A 22,797-nucleotide genomic window follows, 5' to 3' on the forward strand; every position below is an offset into this window, starting at 1 on the left:
CTACTACTGCAGCATTACTAATTTTCATAAAGCATCATCGATCGGCTGCGATGATACCTTGGAAATCACGAAAGTGACTGCTGTTTTTTGCTGTTTTTTTTTTCAAAGCATTGGACTCTACTAGCACACTTTGATTCCCTAGCAACACACATGTTATAATTGTGTATTATCAACTGATATATGACCAAAATTAGTCATATATTAGTTGACAATATACAATTAAAACATGTGTGTTGCTCGGGTTAGATGGTTTCGTTCAATGATACAATAGGGGTATTCACTTAACGGCGTATATCCCGCGTACATCGCGATTATCTACATATCTTAAAACTTTCACGAAATTTGCAGGAAATATTTCAATTTGCTAAAACTTATCAGTTTACCAAGAATGCGCTGTTCTCTAGAGCAATTGTCAAATAACAAACATTCCAATATCGGAAAACAACTCCACGAAAAAATAACTTAGAATCATGAGTGAGAACCTTGATTTGGTGATCTTAAATGACTGGAGAGTGATCATTATACTAAATTCGGCAAATAATTTGGTAGGCCCTCGTTGGACGCCGCTTGAGGAGGACAACGAATAGTGACGGGAATTTAAAAAAGGTAGTTCTTTAAGAACGTGTAGTGTGAGAAGCCGATAAAGCTTTCGGTAACAGACAACACGTGTTTTTAATTCAGCTCTCTATGTTTGTAATGGCTGGACTGAAGGAAATAAATTCATCAATTGGAAACTAAATATTGCACATATGATTTCTTTTGCAAAAATTAAAAACCTTCATACCATTCTTTAAACGAAATCGGTTCCAGTTACTTAAGAGGATTATAAAATGAAGCCACACTTTGAATTTTCAATTACACAAGTCAGGACAATATGACATCTGTTTACGTTGAAAATCGATTAAATTGCTTGCTTGCTGGAGGTGACCGAACGATCAAATTTTCAACGCAGAGCGCTGCTTGGTTCTCAAGACTTGTGCTCTTGAAAACTCGAAGTGTGGCTTCATTCTATAATCACTTAAGTTTGTTAGATCGCAAAAACTCAGCAATACATACATACCCAACAATACACAGAATTACTAATTTTTGAACTCCTAGATGAAACTATTACATGTCAATAATTATTGAAAGTATTTTGTCGAACAGAAAACTGACAAATCCACGACATTTAACCTTGCACTACCCAAGTAACAATTTTAGCGCTATAAGCCAAGTTTATTAGCTTTCTGCTGTATAACAGTAAAATTGAAGCTGCAAAAAAACGAAATCTGTCAAAAAATAGAACGATTAGCGTTAATATAGCTTTAACGCAAACATTTTGCAGCTACCAATCTAAACTGACTATATTTCGTCTTTTATCGCTTTTGCTGCTTTTACAAAGCTGTAACTCTACATCTTAAACAGTAGCGATCTAATGTTGGGAATGTATCAAATTCAGATATTTTGGAATTGAGTTCCGAAAGCTGTGGAACAGCTTGAAAATAATAATGAATAATAGTGAAGCTGTATAAAAATTATTCAACAGTAGTAAAATAGCGCCTTCCGAAGATGTAATACAGCTACTTGTCCTATAACAGTCGTGACAAAGCAATGATCGGTATGCATAAGAGCTGCCAACACAGCTTAAAAATAGCTGAGTAGATTCGCCAGATTTGTTGGTAAAAAGGTCGCATAAAAGTTTTTGATCGAATGTACAGCGCATTTACTCAGCATAAAGCCGTATGAAGAAAGCTTCGACAATGTTTACATCTACACTAAATGTTAGTTGGGTAAACCATTTCGAAGACAACATGCTGAATCTGCAGCTTATTTGGCCTGACCGTCAACAAGAATCTACAAAATAAACGTTTAAAAACAAGGTTTGGACGCTCAAACAATATTAAAATGTCAGCTTTGTGTAATGGGTAACTAGATTTTTGTTCCTCATTTGACGTCACACTGAGTCAGAAGAGGAAATATTTCATTTGAAATGTTTCATCACCCATATGACACATAATCTCATTCATCGCAGCTTTAAGTGAATACCCCTAATTTTCAAGCTTGCGATAGAACTATGGACCGATGCACGAGTTCACTAATTTGACGTTTGAGCGCTGCCGAATTCACTAGTTTCCATGGTCACATAAATAACACGGCACCGCTAAAACGTCAAATAGTGAACTCGTGCATAGGTCCATAGAATGGTCCAATGCACGAGTTCACCAATTTGACGTATGAGCGGTGCCGCATCCACTCGTTGCCATGGTGACACGGCACCGCTCAAACGTCAACTAGTGAACTCGTGCATTTTTGCTGGGATTTTTTTCAAACGACTTGTAATGATGAGCTTCGAGGAAGTATACCATCGTTGCCTCGGTATTATCTCGAATGGCCATTTTTGTGTCCTCCGGAAGTTCCGAAATATCCGTAAAAGTGGACATATCCTGAAAGTAGACCAAAAGAGTTGGGATTTTTTTCAAATGAGCTTCAAATAAGTATATCACCGTGGGCTTGGTAATTTCGTGATCCTCCGGCAGATCCGGAACATCCACATAAATGAAAATTTGCTGACAATTAACTAACAGAGCTGCAATTTCTTCCAAATTATTTGCATGCGTGGAATCGTAACAATGTTCTCGCTGTCGTCTGATCCTATATGGCAGTTTTGTGTCCCTTCAGAAGATCCGTAAGAATTGGCATTTTTTGATAACTGGTTTTCAGACCTGGCATTTATTTTTAACTGCTTTTATCTTTTACATTTATTATGTGGGGCTAAGCGCCTTCAATAGGCTGACCATAAGCCAACCAGATAAAAACGGGACAAATAAAAAACAAAAACGGGACAATTTTAAAAGACATAGATTATGCGATTGTGCTACTTTTCCCCGAAAGGCCCATTTCTCCGAAGCCATTTCCCCGAATGACCCGTTCCCTTGTAAAGTAATGCAGCTCTAAAAAGTGCAATAATAGTCTTTACCCGAGCAGGCGAAAAAAGCTAAGTCATAGCAAATTTTGATATGGACATACGAAAGTGATATTAACATGAAAGATATAAGAGATAAAAGATCCGAAAATAATATCTAAAATTTACTTCTGGAATACTATTAGCATATCATATTTAGCTTTTATAAGATCTCACCAATATCAGCGAGCTATTCCTTAGATCTTGCGACATAAAATTTAGCTATGGCTCAGAAGCTCCAGGAATACAATTTTGATATTATCTTCAGATCTTTTATTTCTTATTTCAATCAAATCAATATTTCGATTTAATGGTCAGAACATTGCTTCTGCTCGGGTAGTGAGATAGTGTTGAATTAGAAAGATCGATAAGCTAATACAGAAGGAGGTATTTGATCATTCTCGACTAAATACATATTGCTAAAAATACATATTGTTCACCACTTTGAAATGCAAAAGGTTATGACAATTATGAGTGTTAGAATTTTTCGGAGAACTGAGCTATTCAGGGAACTAGCATTATGAGAACTGGCGTTGGGAGAACGACATTCGGGGAACCGCCATTCGAGCGAAAGTAGCAGAACCAGATTATGCAATTCCAAGCTACATGTCTGTATCTGAGACGAGACTCGCGAAGACGGTCTTCTTTTGCTGTGATTGCTGAGTTTTTTTTCTTATTCCACTTTGTGTTTATACCAATTATGCGCAAGCCGTTCAATCCCTCACATGAACCTCTCAGCAAAAAATGATTGAGTTTGCATCACATCGAATCATAAATATCCGTTTGAGTGAAATTTCATGCCAGCAAACGTAGCAGACATTAGAAATAATTAATCTTCTGCTTAGATTTATCAGCAACTTTGGAAAAAACTGCTCCGCTGACTGAGGTTTTTAATAACAGTTTACTTTGAACACAATACTTTTCTTGTTTTTCAGCCATAAAAACGGTGGGCTGCATTTGACGTTTCGTGAGAGGGAAATCTGGGCTGCAGATGACGTTGATATTTTTCCTCTTCGCGAGTCTCTCTCAGGTCTGTATGATTCAATAAAAATCATTTAAGAACCTTGAAGCTCATTCTATGATTTCCAAAAAGTATCGTTTTTAAAGAATTCCCTAAAAAAATCGTGACACTTTTCAATTTTTCAAATTCAAACGTAAATTTTTCTAATATTATTGAAATATCCACTTTTTAAACAGTTAATCCAATCAACTGCGTATCAGAAGTAAACTTTTTCATTTTAGTATCATATGAATAATGATCTTATGAAGATCCGTATTTTGGAAATCAACCAAAATTTGGCATAAATATGAGTAAAGATACGCAAAAAGTTAAGCAGAAGCATGTACGGATCAAGTTTAACTCTGTTTGAAAAACTAATTATTGTTTGAAAAAAAGAGGAGGACAATAAACTCTGAAATATTTCTAAAAACTGTTTGTTATGTTGTTATTTTTTTTACTGGTGTTGAAAATTATGTGCCAATTCTCCATTTCCTAAAATACGGGATAATTCGAGCATTTTCCATAAAACGACGGGACAGTCCGTCGAGGGGATGAAAATGGTACTGTCCCGTTAAATACGGTACGTATGGTCAGCCTAGCTTTCGAGCATAACGCATCCTAATTCATAGGATTTTATTTACAAATTCATATTGTGTTTTAAGAATCGTATCAATGATGTTGCGCTTATATGGATATTCCGGATCTTTCGAAGCACCTTATATTGGCCATTCGAGATAATACCGAGGCAACGATTGTATACTACCTTAAAGCTCATCACTGCAAGTAGTTTGAAAAAAAAAATCCCAGCTCTCGAGCTTAGGAACAGTTAGGTTACTGGATAACTGAAAATCGTTTGCTGTAATAAACGTGCTAAGCGTTTCCTCAGAACCTTGTCAAAATTTCCAAACTATAATCCTGTCATGATGTTGAATTATGTTTTTTAGGATTTCATCATAACCCCACCCAGAAATATGTGAAAACCATGCCTTGACATGCTGCGTAAATTGTTTCCAGTATTATATAAATCTGACAAACTTGTAACACGATTCTGTGAGACTTCATCGTATGATTTAGTGAGGATATGTTTGATCTATTTGACTGTTTTTGGCAAATTTGTAAGCCTTGGTCTTGCGCAATTCAAAATGCTAGGTTGGGTCTTTTAAACATTTCTCCTTTAGGTTATTGTGAAGTATGGTCGACTTACTTGTTTAAGCCTAAAATAAAATAAATAGTTCTTCATTATTAAATGCAACCATTATGACTATTTCCGCAAATCTAAACAATTTTTTCATTCGATTGACAGAAAGAAAATAATAAAAAAATGACTGTTCGTCAAGGCATGCTGAGGATATATTTCGCAGTTTCAGTTCAGTGGTGATAGTCAGCTTTTGTCAAATATTTTATATTGTGCATCCGAGTAATCGCTGCAATGTCGCTCAACTTTCGCGTCGCTGGACTGGTGAGCGCTTTGCAGTTTAGTGCTCCAGCGACGCATTTAAATAGCCTGTGTCGCTCAAGCACTAACATGAAAAGGTCGCCAGAGTCCAGCGACGTTTTGGTCGCGTGAAATAGTTGAGCGAAGTTTGTATTCGTTCTAGGTTTTGCCTGCACTAACAATAGCATATTGTTTTTATGGTGACGGTAAAAAGCTGAATAACTTTTCCAAATCTTCATCGATTTCTTTGATATTCTGAGTGAAAGACTTGAATAGCATTTGGACCACCATAACATTTACAATGTACAATTACAAATACTAACAATACAAATTTCAATTTTAATTGAGCTAGAAACCTTAAAAAGATACTTTTGTTCCAATCGAACTTTCACCCCACTTTACTCTAGACTCTAGAGCTCTGCTCGGACAAGGAAAGAACGTATCCACAACAGAGAACCTGATGCGGGAAGCAATACAACAACAGGTGAAACCGACCGAAGGAATCGGCTTAAGTGCTTCAACTTTACCCTCTCCCTCTCTCTCTCTCTTTTGGCTGATATGATTGCAGTAATACGGTAGCGTTATATTGTGAGCTCATAAGACGAAGTACCCACTTTTGGCACGATAAAAGTGGACGTTTGATTGAAGCCCCTGGATCTAAGAACTGTGACTGGAAAGAGGAAAAAGTGTAGGAGTGTAAGCATTTGAAGCTTACGAGGGTGAAAAGTTCACTCCATAATGCGATTGTTGTAATAAGGCCACTTTTTCATATATGTTATAAGCTTCTATTCAAGATCAAAGCATTATTGGTACAAGTTTTCTCAATGCTATTGCCATTTGGCACCATACCTGATTGGCATTTGTGTCACATGAAAGTAATAAAATCCATGAATAGCACAAGTGTAGTAAACGGTCCAATTCTTAAAACTGATTTTTACATTATTGATTATTAGCAGGAATACGTGTGGTTCTCAAAAATCGGCTTACATTTCCTAGCTTTAAAATACAGTCGCCTCTCCACATCTCGATACCGAAGGGGCCATCGAGATAGGGAGAGATCGAGACATAGAACAAATTTTTAACGAATACTAGATTGGAAATCACTCCGTTGCCAGGAAAATCAACAACAAACAGATGTCATTTCGTCATCTAGTCTAGTAACCTTCGATTATGGGCATATCGACATACGGAGAGAAAATTGGGAACGAAAATCACATCGAGATAGGGAGATATCGAGATAAGGAGGATATCGAGATATGGAGAGTGAAAATGTATGCAGGGTGAAGGGACCGAAAAAATCATGGACATAGGGAGAGATATCGAGATGTAGAACATCGAGATGTGCAGAGTCGACTGTAATAGCTTTGACACTTTAACATTATAAATAATAATAAAATAATAGAGTAATAGAAAAAAATATTACTGAAAAGTACTTATTTTCGTATCACTAAAAAGTAGGTACTGTTTTATTGCTTAAAAAAAGCAATTGGTTCCCTCTAAGGTAATTGAACGAACCGAAATGTAATATGTTGTTAATAAAATGTTTACAATAATCTAATCTAGTTTTCTAAGAATAATAATATTGCCTAACCCAGAATTGCTAGATATAAGAACTGAAACTTTTGAAATGGTACTAAAAGACCAATGCACGAGTTCACTACCTGACGTTTGAGCGGTGCCGTGTTATTTAAGTGCCCATGGCAACGAGTGAATATGGCACCGCTCAAGTGTCAAATTCGTGAACTCGAGCATTGGTCCATAAAGGAATTAAAAAAGTTGAGCTACACACTTGATTTCCAATGTATTTTTGGGGAGTGAACATAAATTCATATTTTGTGAAAATAAGTTCATATTTTCGAATAGAGCATTTTAAACTAGTCTCCTCTGCTGAGATTTGCATAGCTTTTTTTTGACGGTCATAACCTAAGTTCAAGTGAGAGAGAGGATCATAGATTCGAATCCCACCTGTCGATGATCTTTTCCGGCTGAAAATTTCATCGACTTCCCTGAGCATAGATTATCTTCGTATCTACCACACGATATACATATGCAAAATGATTTTTTGGTTAAATCTCTCAGTTTTAAAACGTGGAATTGCTCATTAGAACACTGAGCTGAGAAGCAAGTTCTGTCTCATTTGGGACGTGAAGCCAAAAAGAAGAAAAACCTAAGCTCACAACACCAGGAGGAAAGCTGCCACAATATATTGATGATACTCTAAGCGATCGGACAAGTATCTAACAAGACCGACGATCGATTCATCTATCTAAAGAAGATAGAAGAAGAACGCACATCGCAGTGGAAATTCCGCCTACGGCAAAAAGACTGTCAGTTTATTACGAAATTCCTCCTTTTCAGAAACACGGAAACAGTAGCAAAAATAATGTCGCCATACTTTGTCTGCTCTTCCACGTGCCCCAAGTTGGTATGCCAATCGAGTTAGATGGAGCCAGAGTGGAAGTAAACTGTCACTGGGCTCGCACCGTTTTGCCGTGATGGCGTACAGCTGCCGGTTCTAATTTCTTATGTAAAAGTTAATTAAATCCATTGTAATTTTTACCACAAGTTGGCATTTAATTTACTCACAGATTCATGCTAGTATAACACCCTTGAATGATCGTAACTCATGTAAAATAAATTGCCGTGAAAATATCACAATTGTGTGAATCATTTTTAAAGTGATTGTTTTGATATTTTTGTTCAGTGGGTGGTGGACTGGGTGGTAAGCGAGAAGATGAAGCCACGTGCTTTTACGAACTGTCACTGTACTGCAGCAATTTGCTCCCTAGGTGACACCACGGTAGAATTTACACAGGAATTTTGAATAAATTTGTTCCTGCATAAACGTCTGTCTGCGGTTGAATGTTCGGCTTATCAATAGAAAGAAACCATGCAATGTGTTCTGTGGTATGCTTCAGGCTATCAAATTGTCGAAATAAAAATCGAGTGGGAAAAATTATATGTGCCTCACATTTTCTCTTTACAACTGTTGTTGAAAATAACGATGTTAGTGTGATGTCCAATGCAGAGGAACGACACGGCTGTCATCCTGCATACATTTCGGCTCTTTCTCACATCGTTTTGGTACTTCGCGTTTTGGTACCCACTTTCTGGTCGGTTTGCCCTAAGCTTGCTCCTGATTTTCGAGTATTCGGTTCATACGCTGCTAGTGCTAGATTCTGGCAATTAAACATATCGCATTGAATCGTCGTATTTGACGACGCTTTTCATTAGTTCATCATTTTGATTAATGTTTTATGCATCAGCGAGGTATCATTGATGTCTCCTACCCATAAAAACATATGTTTTGTCCCTCCCAAAATAATCAAAACAAGAACACTGGACGCCATGTTGAATTGGTGTTGAGTTGGTGAATATTGGCTCATGCCACCCCCCTGGTCCAATGACAATCATAAGCCCCTAAATGTAAGCACTGATTGGTTCTTGGCCTCTGCAGAACTGATGTGTTTCCTTCGCAAGTAAGTAATGAATCGGTGGCCCATTTTGCCGTGAAAAATTCTTCCGACTAGTAGCAAAGGCCTACCGTAAGAAAAACAATTTTCACAAATCATCACCACTCGCAGTGTGTCACTATTGTACTATGCGTCAATGCAAGCCCGTGTTGAGGTTGATCCTAAACTGAGCGAATGACTTGTGGCATATAGCTACGTTCCTTATCGGGAAGCCTGTCATAGGCAGAGTGATGATGCACTACACCTCGCTCGCGTTTCTTGTAGTATAGTTAGGTTAGGTTGGCATCATAGCTAAACACCATCCTTTACTCGGTCGGTGAACCAAAGCCAAGCTGAAAATCTCATAACAATCCTTCTGCCCTGGCAACGGTTAGCGCCCTCCGCCGACGAGGGTGAAGACGACGACGACAACGTGCGAAATTGATTGCTATTTTATGAGCTTCCGTGAGCAGTTCATGCATGAAATTGAATGGAAAAGGGGATGATTCCCGCTCATGACGGAGAGGGGATGATGCTGCTGCTACCACACCAACCTCGTGCGCTAAGATGCTGCTTAACCAGATGTGCATGCATATACTCTTATCCCGCATCTTGCGCGTTCACGCAGTTCGGATGAAACGGGATTGGCATCCGTAATTTCGAGCGAAATAATTAAGCAGTCTGTTCGGTATGCAGTGCAGCTTTGGAAGTAAATTAGTTTCCTTCAGCGGATGTGACTTGCGGAAGTTGGAAGCTAGTTTAGTTCGCGGGCACACACATATGTTAGCGAGACGCGAAGGAGATGCATCAATTTCGTCCGGATAGAAGAACAGCTAATGAGCTTCCCTATCCGGACGCTGGATTCAAATATTGTGACTTCCTGTAAGGTTCCAAATGCTTGAATAGACCTAATCCAACGAACGCAAATGGTTTGGAAAATGATTGAGTTTGAAGAATGATAGAGTGAGCGTATGAAATGCAACTCTTAACACAGTTCGACAAAAAAAGTCAATGTCAATGCATAAAATACCGTGCTTGAAAGTAAAAAAAAGAATAATAAAGGCGTTTTAAGAATATCTTTGTCTGGGATTTTTTTAGTGGTTCTTGAATATTATTCAATAAAAATATGGGTCAATCTATACTAAGTGTCCATGAAAAGCTACAAACGTGTAATCGACCATCAACAATTTCAACCAAATGCGAGTCAAATGTTCATGTTCACTTTAGGTTGGTAGATGCTGGGCATGCTGTACATCGTATAATTTAATGACTCGCATTACAAGACCGAAAGGTAGATATGATGACGGTTCGATTTTATTTCGACATCACTTCCTATGGATTCCGCCCTTTTGTCCTCTCCAACAAATGGCACAACAGCAGATCGTATAAATTATTCATGAATTAGTAACCATAAACCAACCTGAATTAATAGTTGCAAAAGAGCTTTCACCGGTGAAATGTAGCTATGCAAGCAATCTAATGACATTCGTTTGAAATGCGTTTTCCTGATACATATAGGTACTCTGCCATCGAATCACGTCTTCGATGCGTTCCATGTTCGATTGGCTGAGTTTAGAAGATGGTTCACATTTGTAAGACGTTGTCGTCTTTGTGCCGAAGGTTTTCGTACGAAATAGAATAAATCACATTCAGTTCCGGAACTCATCCGAGACGTTGATCGCACCATTTCATTGCGAATGTCTTTTGAAATTGTAGGAACCATCTAGGGGTCTCAAGAAGAAGAAGGACGATAACGGATTTCCTGTTGAAACACGAGCCATCATCTTCGTATCTCCAATGTCTGCATTCGAATGAGATGCACACAAGATACGAGAATACAATACCGGACATGATGTAGGACTGGATGGCCCCTGGATCCCTGTGGGAAATTATTTCGAGCACGACCATCGGAAAGACGACAAGCTATACATGCAACGTAATCTCTTCCTTTTCCTGATTTGTTATCAGTCTCGTCATTGATGTGGGTTGTTTCGTAACCCCCGAAGAGCGACACAACTCAGAATAAGCTCAAAGGATAAGCGTTTCTTGCCATAACGGCAGTCTCAGCCATTGGCGTTGCTAGGGGAGTAGTTAACCTACCCCCTCCTTGGATGAAGAAAAACCAAAAGTTCAAGAATCCATCATTCAGGCATCAGCAATCAGTGAAAACTTAAAACCAGTTTTTTATTTAATTTTAAAGAAATCGTCATGTAAAACTATTATTACATTACAGATTGTAAGTGCAATGCAATGATAGATTTTCATGAACATTGTTTCGGTTTTGAGAAAAACATTAATTTTGAAAATCTCGAACAATGCTTGTAGATTCAAAAACTTGCCACTTGGCGCTAGTGAGCATGAAACTTTTGTTTGCAGATATCTCAGGAGACTGACTACTTAGAAAGATAGTGTCTTCGGCAAAGCAGTTCAGCAGCTCAAGGGCTGTCATAATTTGAGTCTAAAAATAGTATATTTTGCCACCAGGCGGCGCTAGTGAGCATGAAATATTTGTTTTGCGATTACTGCAGGATCTTGAGTTTTTAGACAGGCACCTTCGACAAAGTTGTTCAGAAGCTCAGGGACTTTCATTATTTTACAAAATCTCGAACTTTAAGGATTAAACAAAAAAATAATTTGAGCTACTGAACAACTCTACCGAAGACGCCATGTTTCTAAGTGATCAGGCTCCTGAGATATTTACGAAACAAATGTTTTATGCTCACTAGCGCCGCCTGGTGGAAAAATTTTGAATCAACTAGCTCAAACAATGATAGTCCTTGAGCAACCAAACAACTTTTCCGAAGATGCCATCTTTCTAAGCGGTCAGGATCCTGAGATCTGCGAAACACAAGTTTCATGCTCATGCTAGCGCCGCCTAGTGGCATAATCCAGAATTTCTTGGCTAAAATAATGATAGCCCTTGAGCTACTGAACAAGGTTAAGGTTAAGGTTCTTTTAATTTGAGTTTAAAGAGTGTAAATCGCGTGAAAATTTTCAAGTAATATTGTATATTGATAGTAAATAGTACCATTTCCATGTTTCTAAAAACAGTAGTATGAATATTGTGCCTCATTTATTTTTATAAGCCAAATATCATTCATAGTGCTATTGAAAGGATCATATCTGTGTTGTTGGTGGGCTGCTGAATGGTGCCGCTGACTTTTTTTTTTATTCAAGCGATAACTATAAGTATAGTCGACCCTGATTTGTTGCTTATTATCTCAAACCGTGCAGACAATTAGGTTACGGTTTACTACGGCTATTGCGAATTGCATGATTGAGTAGTTTAGTACTGGATTGGCAGATTTAGTGAAATTAGAGCGAACGAGCGTCGTACACAATTGCCGTTGGTTCGTGCTTGGTGTATGGGTGCTGAAGTAGCTCTGTGAGTAGCACTTAGCGTGGTTCTGTCGATACTACCGAGACAAAAACTTGATAGCGAATTTGTATGCAAGTTTGTTGAGTTTCGGTGGGTGATGGATTTAGTATTGATTGAGTAGGCGTCATTCAAAGCTGGGCGATACTTGTTTCGGTCATTAACATCCAACTTTTGTTTCCATAAACGGAGTAACAATGGCAAAAAGTAGACTTATGGCAGGTTCTAGCTTACAAAACCAGTTGTGATATTTTATTTATATTCTAAATTATTTACAGTCATCTCTCCTTAACTCGATATTGAAGGGACCATCGAGTTAGGGAGGTATCGAGATACAGAACACAATTTTTTCAATTTTTGAAATTTTGATTTTTTCGACAAAGTACATTCAAAATAGTAAATCAAATGTGAAAAATAGTAAATTTATATTACATTTAGCAACGTGACTCTTTTTGCATATTCTTCAAAATAGCAATTTTTTATCACCCTGAAATGACTTGTTAACTTTCATTTTACTATCACTATAATCATAATTATCAAATTTATGAAATTTGTTTACATTTGGAGAATATTTGAAAATTTTCATGGGAATATCGAGTTAGAGAGGTAAACTTGCATAGGAAATTGAAACAGATCGCATCGAGTTAGGGAACATCGAGTTAGAGAGGTATCGACTTACAGAGGGATCAAAGTATGCTAGATTGAAGGGACCGCGCATTCCGTCGAGTTAGGGGAAACATCGAAATACAGAATATCGAGTAAGGGAGAGTTAACTGTATTTAATCGTGATTTATATATACTTGTAGTACAATATTTATTGTCTCACTGTTTTTGTGCTCATTTTTTATTTTATTTTTATTATCAGTTTAGCTTTTTGTTTGTAGTATTTACAGGTGAGTTAAGGGAATTTAATCCAACATAGTTTTTTGTAAAGATTTGTGTGTTGTTATAATTTGGTGAATATGAACGATAAACAAAGTGTTTGTGTTGAATGTAATGAAGTAGAGAAAGATGTGAGTAAAATTATTACCTGTATGTATTGCTTCTCGGAAGCGCATTAAAGATGTCGAAACATTATGGGAAAAGCGATCCGACGCATTAAAGAGAGGATTTACTTTTGCTCTACCAAGTGCTCTTGTCTCTATCAAAAGATTGTTGAGTTACAAAATAACAAATCATTATTATTGGAATTTTTACGGATTTAAATCGTGTCGAAAAGATAATTGAAAAATGGTGTCAGCGACCAGGCTTCTCCATGAATTTGCTCTATGGCATTGTAAAAGCATCGGAAAAGCTTACAACTCAGACAAAACTGTGAAAAATTGAATTTCACCAGGAAATTGAAGGAAAATGGAGTTTATGTCCAAGAGTTGTAGCGCCAATTCTTGGATAAACATATTTTAACATTTTAACATTTTATCCCATCATTGCGTATTGGACCATGTTCCCCTACGCATAACAAATCATTTTTTGCGTTAAACGATACTTATATTCAGCCATTACATGAAAAAACCGATCTAGTGGATCACCGAATTCCGTGAAAATTTTCTATTTGGTTCCTTATCCGAAATAAGGATAACCAGAAAAATTATGGTTTTGCCAAATTTTTATTTTTTCTTATATTATAACTTTTGAACCGCTCGATCGTTTTTTAATTTTCTTGGACGAAATGAAAGCTAAAGATTATGACTTTTCAAGAAAAATATAAAATTTCACAAAAAATGTTTCATGAAAAATTTAAAAAAATCCGTTTTTTCGTGGCTTTGGGACAAAAGGGGCTATTGCTGTTCTAATTTTTTCTTAAAAGTGCAGAAAATTTTACGTTTATTGTCAAATTTTCAGCGATGTATGTTTTTTAGTTTTTGAGATATATTTTTTTTTAATAAAAAATCAGTCACTTTTAATTGGCACACTTTGTAGGTCTCAGCGCATTAAATTTTTTATTGTTTTTTTTAATCATAACTTTTGAACAGCTCAACCGATTTCCAATCTTTTTTATGGAATGAAAGCTTAAAATCTCAACTTTTCAGAAAAATATAAAAATATAAAAATATAAGGGGGTTTTAACTACAGAGTCATTCGTCGCGAAACAATAGATACTTATTGGGAAAGTGTACCAGTTATGGCCATAGTGGTTCCCTATTTGGCCATATGTGTGATTTTTAAAACATTCACATTTTTAATATGTTTGAATGTTTTAACATCAAGATACATCCTTTATCTTAATCCTAAAACAAACAAAACTTTTCAAAATATGTTTGAATGTTTTAACATCAAGATACATCCTTTATCTTAATCCTAAAACAAACAAAACTTTTCAAAATGTGAATAAATTCAAGTTATCATGTATGGCGAAATAGGGAACCACTGTGGTCATAACTGGTACACCTACCTTATTTGCATAGTTTTACATTCAAGATGATGCCAAAAGGTTTCATACGTACGAAGTGGAGGTGAAATACGTGCATATTTTATAAGAATAAAAATGGCATACAATGTGAGTGTATAGATTTTCTTGAGAAAACCTCATGCAAATTAATTTGTAATAACAAATATTGATATGACAGCTACTACTAATTGAATTGCTTTACTTGGTAAGAGTGTACGGGAAGAAACTAAATACAAAATTAATAAATAAATAAATCAACTCAGAAAGTGGCGTTTTGTGCGAGAATACTTATCATGGAAATGGTTTTATCGACCGTGTAGTGCGGGTGTGATGTGAATTTTATAAATGAATGAGTTATTACGTAAACTGTTTTGCATATTATAATGTCTACATATTTTGTTTCACGTTTCTCTAACAGAAAGATATGATTCAGAACATGAACCTTAATAAGAACCACACTATTCAAGTATTTTTTTCTAAAATAACGCACTATTGTGATTTTATAAGGAGTTTGACGTTTACTGGCCATGTTGTTTACTTATTTCGTGGAAGAGTGCAAGGCGCGTATGTTTTTTGTGCAATGCCCCATTACGAACCTCTCAAGACGCCATAAGTCTTAAATCAATGATAACAAGAAAAATAAAATCCTACTAAATTTTCTAAATCGGACCATTGCTTAATGTGAAAACAACGAGGGCTACGTCCTTAACATTTCAATTGTCGCGCTGTTGTATTTTGTACAACAGTGGTGAATAAAACCTCACTTATCTTATAGTATAGCGTGGTGTAAAAATTGTCATTTAGTAAAATAAATGATGCTGGATGTCCTTCGCCCACAAGCAACCCACCCCCTCCGATTGAGATACTAGCTACGCCCTTGGTTGCCTCAGAACGATTGTCATTCGTAAGATGTGGAAATGGAGCATTTCCAATCATCTTTCATTGTATTACACACAGAGCACTTCGCATCAATAAAGCAGCCTACTCTGATGGCCTCGCCATATGTGTCTCCATCCTCTGACGGGATGCTTTTCCGAAAGCTCACACCGAAGAAAAATGACACCATCAATCATGGAATATCAATTTGTCACTTTGTCCCCCTGCCACGGCACCTGCGACAAAAATGCCACACGACAAGAAAAACTCCATTATCAGTCGATTCTTCTCGATTTTTCTTTCCAGAGATTCAGGCACGAAAAAGCCACAAACAACAATCGTTCGCCTCGCTCTGAACCACACAGGAACCGGATGTAGATCAATGAATCCGACGAACGCGACGACAAGCGAGGTGACAACGACGACGGGGACGACGCCCTACAGCAGCGCCACCCGTCGATGGTGGTGGTATGGGGTACTGTTGGTGATAGTCGTCGGACTGGGGCTTCCGTCGGCGGTGGCCCTGAGATGCGACCGGACACCGGAGGGATCCGGTGCGAGTAAATCGCCTGCCGATGGGCGCTTCCGGCTCAGGATTTCCGGCAATCCGGACAAGTACGTGCCCGGCGAGACGTACACCAGTGAGTATTGGTTGTGTTATAATTTCTGTCCTTTCGTTGGGTTTACTCGCTTTGGAGGCGAGATAATCTGTGCTCTCTACATTTCGATACAAAAAGACCAGCGAGCTAGGGAGTGTATCGAAATATGGTTGGTGTCAAGTAAGACCGGATTGAATTTTTAGGAATGAATTTCGTGTAGCTCTAAGAATTTGGATAAGGCATGAGCTTTACTCTACACTGCCCATGTTCGCATGGTCGACGTAACCACCAGTATTATCATTATTGGGAAAATGCATTTTTGTGTTCCCAGCTGCATTCGTGCATCTGTTAACAATTTCAATCAAACACAAACAATCTATGCATTTGCTATAGATTGAAATTCAGGAAAGATTTTTTTGTGTCATGTCATACTTTTGTCAACTAAAACGCATACATCCTTTTATCCGAAGAAATAATGTGTTTAATGAACGAGACGATGGACGAACTGACGTAAAATCTTGGTCACTGTCATAGCAACCTGGTTTGTATACTTAACTACAGTGCTGGGAATGGTAATAGTAGTAGGCGTGAATTTCGCGAAAATCACGTGGCTCTTCCCAGTACAGTAGTTCAAAAACGTGAATCTCATCAAGTAGCCTATGTTGGATGCATGAATTTTCTAAATCCGTAGTGTCTTTGAAGGCTCTAAATGCGGGAAATGCAACGGGAAATAGAATATTTTTCTACAGTAATTTTGGGTTGCCCTTAGCAACGGATATTTTATTATTTTCAAGGCTTTTTGCCTACAGCAGCGATGGGCGAATTTCACTGGCTTTGCTGACTGTGACTTGCTTTGCTTGGCTACTGTAGAATGAATTTCAAGATTTTTTCCAACCCTGCTTAACTATCCGAATAAAAAAAACAGACAAACCGTATTGTTATTCGGATAAATTGGTGTATGTGATCACGTAATTTCGTTTTCCTTTTAGTACTAACATATTCTCAAACGAATAAGTGCTGTTCGCATGTCGAACGAGTGTATTATTAGGTAAACCCAGGCATTGCAGAATTCTCTCTCATATGATTACAAAGCACGATCAAAGCAAGCAAAGAAAAACAACCCATCTGATAAATAGGAGCAGCGAACGAGAGCCCTAAAGAGAGAGCAATGATAAAATTCATTTTCTCGCTTGTTTACCGTTGCAGGTAGGTGTTTTACTTTACTGGCACAATAAACAATCCCAGAATTTCCGATAGCAAAAGTATCCCCCAGGTTTGGAGCTAGTTGAGAGGGGTTTTATCATGCACTGCTATCCCCCCGATCTGATCAAAGTTGTAGCAGTATACGATAAACAGTCTCTCATGATGTGTTGCATATTATGATAGTTTCAGAGAGCGATACGTTAAAGATTTAATCATTTTTTTCAGGATTCAATCCCTGGGTAAACAATATAGGATATCCATTTTTGATTGGTCGTTTTGGCAAAGGCCTATCGTTGAGTTGAATTGCAACAGTGCACATTGTTGCTAGCCTAGCCGTGTTCATAACTTAGCGTTTTCATCAAAAGTTTGAAATTTTTCATGAAACATTTTTGTTTCAAATCCATTTATATTCGATGTTAGGTTTACCGCATGTGCTCTTACAATACAAAAATAATTAAAAATACATAATTGAATGCAATATAATGGAAATTGTGTCTCTTAAAAAACTCTCCGGTTTTGAATATAGGGTTTCGTTTTACTTCGTCGTAAGCGTTATTAGTCGTCATATCAAACTTAAAATGTTCCACTACGGCGGATTTTCAAACTTACCTGCAACATGGATTCATTTGCCAAGCGTAATTTTGTGAAAGCTATTATGGTTTTTACATTTGGTCGTCGTCAAGTCAGAGTGGACCAAGTACAAAACTTGGGAAAATTGGATTATTGTACCGTTTGATGCAAAATAATGTTATCTCCATTACACTTTGATCCGATTTGATGAATGTTGAAAATTGGGAGAGATATGTAACAAATTTACTTTGGATGATCAATATAAATCAATAAAAGTATGCAATCAGAGTGGACCAAGTGCTTTTTACCATAACAATGAAAACGATCAGTGCGCTGAGAAAGTCTAGAAAATGCAGGACATTTCAAGTAATTTTCCAGATTTTCCGACATGGAATGATTCTTCTTCCATCCATCAATAGAAATTCATACATATGACATAATACGATGGATCTTAATTTGATATCTGGCCATTTACCGTATTTGAGTAGGTGGTCAGAAATTGCAACAATTTCTGTGCAGACAGAGTGGACTAAGTGTCAAAAAGCAATAAACTAATTGATTATTGCATTTTCTGAGTCCATTTCAGAGTCCGATAGAAGTTTATGGTAGTTCTATGGTGTATGTGTGGATTGTCCTAGAACCCGCTTATTAGACCAGTATATTTTGGACGGTACTCGAGATTTTCACTTGGTCCACTCTGATTGAACGCATATTTGATTATTTCTGGTCTTCAATGTCATGACTCTGCAAAACCTTAGTGTTTAAGCTATAGTAATGCCACTGATTTTGGTATTGACGATATGGATTATTGAAGAATTGACGATACTGGTGTCGAAAGGTCTTGATAATCTGTTCATCTTAAAGATATGCACCTAGATTGCCCATGCAAGCATTAAATGATCGTTGTTTTCCTAGAAATTGTTCAGTCAGAGTGAACCAACTCACTGAATGATGGTTTTTAGTTCAGTCAGAGTGGACCAAGTGCACATAGTCCATCAAAAACTCGTTCTATCAGAGGCTTGGATTGTGATTTTTCATGATTATCACTTTACATTATATTGTTTGAAAGCAACACAAAGATGGGTAGAAATATTGAACCAAAATTTTACCCAGTTAAAAAATTACAAAGTGTTAGACTTTGAGCCCGTTTTTCTCAAAATATGAAAAATGTCACTTGGTCCACTCTGACTTAACGCCGACCATTTGTACACCAAAATTCCAATAAAACTACTGTATTTCGTGTTTCTTCCCGCTCCCCTGTGTGCCTTACTTCGCCGGGAACTTTTTTGACTATGGAAAACCTTCGTACTTCATCATTGAAGAATTTCATTTCATTCACACGTCGTAAAAGTTTTATAATTCACGAAATTTTATGAAATTTCCTCAACGACCGCGTAAAAGTTCAATCCGTCGTACTGAGAAATAAAAGCTTGTGCACATCAATGTATGCGCAATAGACTTATCCACGGCCTTCTTTTTTGTCGATTTTCTTTTTCTTTTCCGCTCTAAATGCGGGCCGTGTTTAAATAAAATGACATCCGGACCAATATCCAGTGAAGAATGTTCACCAAATGAACATGAAACGGATAAATGTGTAGAGAAATCGTTCATTTTCTGTAAACACGGCCCGCAGTAAAGGTTTTTTTCCCGCTGAAAGTTGCAGCGTGACGTCATCGAAGATTAATTGTGTCCTAAAATGTTTAATGAAATCTTGTTTTTATTTAATGACGCAAAAGAGCATGTTACTGCAACTAGTTTAGCATTTTTCCCGCTCAAATAACGGCTACATCATATTTAAACTTTAATTTAAAAATGGGGTCTATAATTGAACCTTGACAGTTTTGATCATGTTTGACGTTCGCTCAGTCGACAAAAACACCACAGGGCTTTTAGCTTTAACACTGGGGTTGTTCTTATCTGACATTTCGGAAGGGACACGGAAAAAATACACCCTATTCATGCTCGACGTAAAAATACGGTTCCTTTGATTGAGTTTTTTTCGCTGCACTGTGAGCAAATGCTATAATTGTTCGGTCAAATGGAATTGTGTTCATAAGTTTGGGCTGAATTTTGATGACGAACGATGAATTTAAAAGGAAATTAGTATATTCCATCATGCTGAAGGAATGGAGGGAGATGCCCGTAGATCTGTATATTCTAGTAAAACATTTTATTATAGCTTTGATATGTTGTATTTTGACCACTCACTGTATCACAGTAAGCCGCAAGTTGTGAGACTAATCTGGAAATTGATTGCGACAGAAATGAAAACGATACGACGGATTGAGAAGATGCATTTTCTTTGCATTATTTTTCAAAAAGAGATCAGGATTTACCAAAATCCGGGGACGGACCTGGTGTAGTGGTTAGAACACTCGCCTCTCACGCCGAGGACCTGGGATCGAATCCCATCCCCGACATAGTCACTTATGACGTAAAAAGTTATATTGACGACTTCCTTCGGAAGGGAAGTAAAGCCGTTGGTCCCGAGATGAACTATCCCAGGGCTAAAAATCTCGTTAATAAAGTCAAACCAACCAACCAAAATCTTTTCCTACAATGCTAAAGCCGCTTTGAGACAGAATTGTTTGGCATCAGTTTGTATCAGCATCATTCACTGCAATACTGGGAAAATTGCAGTTCTCACTGATCAATGCTGAAAACGATGGATACTAGCACAACACCCTAAACCTGATTTTTAAATAAACTAGTATTAATGAAGCGTTCAAGAAACAACAAAATTATGAGTATTGATATTTGAATATGTTCACAAGATTAGCTTGAAAATGATACTGGTAGCACTGGCTTTTGTATCGTCAAGGTTATCGACTGGAAAACAACGGGACAGTCTTAGTTGAGCTGTCACTTCCTGTCCTAGGCTTACACAGCACTTCAGGGCAGAAACTATAGTAAATCGGTCTGATGAATTCTGTGCTGTTTATCCTTATTTTCCACAATAAACAATAAAACATTTAATGAAATCATATTTTTATTCAACAACACGAAAGAGCCATGTTACTGCAACTACTTTAGCAATTCTTCCGCTCAAATAACGGCTATATCATATTTAAACATTGATTTGAAAATTGGGTCCATAAATGAACCTTAACACTTTTGATCATGTTTGACGTTCGCTCAGTCCACAAAAACACCACAGGGGTTTTCGTTTAACACTGGGGTTGTTCCTATCTGACATTTCGGAAGGGACACGGAAAATAAAAGACACCCAAAATTTGAGTTTAATCCAAGGTATGTGACAAAATTAAAGAAAAAACATAAAACAATGATTTTTGGATTTAAACAAATGATAAACATTAAAAAATTGAGTAAACATGTGTTTTTAGCCTAAACTTTAGCGATTGGCACTACAATTGGGACAGGGATTTAGGACCCTATTGGTTGTTAGTAATTTATTTTGATACCGTCGATCCGCCCTCAAGCCGGATGGTGTACAAATCCCAGTTCGCTGGGAAATTCACTTTAGATTCTCCTGGAATTAATGTGGAAGTCTACCGGAAATCTCAGTTGATGATTTTCGATAGCAATCGATTATTCCTGAAATACCTCTGGAATTCTTCCAACACTCTCTGGGATTCTTCCGGAAGTTAATTTAGGGTTCTTGAAGAAATTCCACTGTGATTCTTCCGAATACCTTCAAGAAATTCATCAGCAAATCCCTCCGTGCTTCTTCCATAATTTCCTCTGAGATTGTTTCGGAGAACTTTCTGGGATACTTCTAGAAATCCTTCTGGGATTCTACGGTAAATCTCACTGAGATTCTTCGTGGAATCTCTCAATAATTCTTTCGTTAGTTTATCAGGGATGATCCCAAAAATCTCTTTTAAATGCTTCCAATATTTTTTAAGAAATTTATCAGAATATCTCTCTGTAGTTCTTGCATATATCCATCTGTAGCCGTTCCGTTCAAAACACTCTTTCGAATTACTCCAGCATGCTTCTGGAATTCCTCTTGCAATTTATTTAGAAAACATTTCAGAGATTCTTCCAAGAATCACTGTAGAGATCTCCCGTCAAACCCTTCTGTGATACTTCCAAATAACTCTCGGGTATTCTTCCGTAAGTTCAATTGAGATTATTTTGTAAATCCTTGTGGAATTATTATAGTCATCTCTCTGATCGCTCTGTGATTCTTCCTAAAATCTGTCTCGGACTTCATCTGTGTTTATCCCGAAAATCTTTTTTGGATTAGTATGGCTGTAATAGCCGTATAGCCGGCATTCTCCCGGCAGTTTCCCTGAAATTCTGGTGAAAATATTTCTAGAATTGCTATCAAGAGGGACGGAATCTTTTAAAAAATCTGGAATTCTCCTGAATATTTTTTGCTATTTCCTCCAGAAATCTTTCGGGGATTCTTCTGGCAATCCATTCGAAATTATTCATAATCCCTTCGATATTTTTCCAGATATCCATCAGTAATCTTCTGTGAATCTCCCTGGGAATTTTTCGAATATTCCTCTTAGATTCTTCTTCTTCTCTTAGAAACATCTCTTGGATTATTCCGATTTATCTGGTATTCTCCCGGAAATCCATCTGAAACTATACACACTTAGATTAAATTACTGGGGTGATTTTTTCGGTAGTTCAAAAACCCAATTATTTTTACCAAACAGATTGAGTGTGTAATAAACAGTCTGTTCTTTCACTGGTAGATTCTTACTTCAAGTTATTGGGATGCTTCTGGGATTTTTTTCGTAAATCCTTATGGAAATTCCTATGTAAAACTTCCAGAATTCCCTACGGAATATTTCCGAAAATCATCACTCGGGGATTTTTTTATAGCTTTGTTTTGGAAAACTTCCAGAAATCCTTATGGAATACTTCCGAAAATCCTGTTGAATTTCTTACAAGTATCTCTCGGATTTTTTTTTATATCTTTGTTTTGGAAATCTCTCAGAATTTTTTTGGCAAACTTCTCTGAAAATCTTACGAAAATTC

The 22,797-nt window shown here is 37.2% G+C and overlaps 1 protein-coding gene across 3 annotated transcripts in view; it reads left to right on the forward strand.

Annotated features, from left to right (window-relative positions):
* LOC5569731 (spondin-1) overlaps window positions 1-22,797 on the forward strand; it is a 136,829-nt gene that overhangs the window by 72,330 nt on the left and 41,702 nt on the right. For all 3 annotated transcript variants that reach the window (XM_021853052.1, XM_001652905.2, XM_021853053.1), the window contains exon 3: window positions 15,776-16,110. In XM_021853052.1, the coding sequence (XP_021708744.1) occupies window positions 15,852-16,110 (259 nt within the window). In that variant the 5' untranslated portion in view covers window positions 15,776-15,851. The remainder of the gene's footprint in view (window positions 1-15,775; window positions 16,111-22,797) is intronic.

The sequence above is a fragment of the Aedes aegypti genome, chromosome 3 (assembly GCF_002204515.2).
Source record: "Aedes aegypti strain LVP_AGWG chromosome 3, AaegL5.0 Primary Assembly, whole genome shotgun sequence".
NCBI classification, from domain to species: domain Eukaryota; kingdom Metazoa; phylum Arthropoda; class Insecta; order Diptera; family Culicidae; genus Aedes; species Aedes aegypti.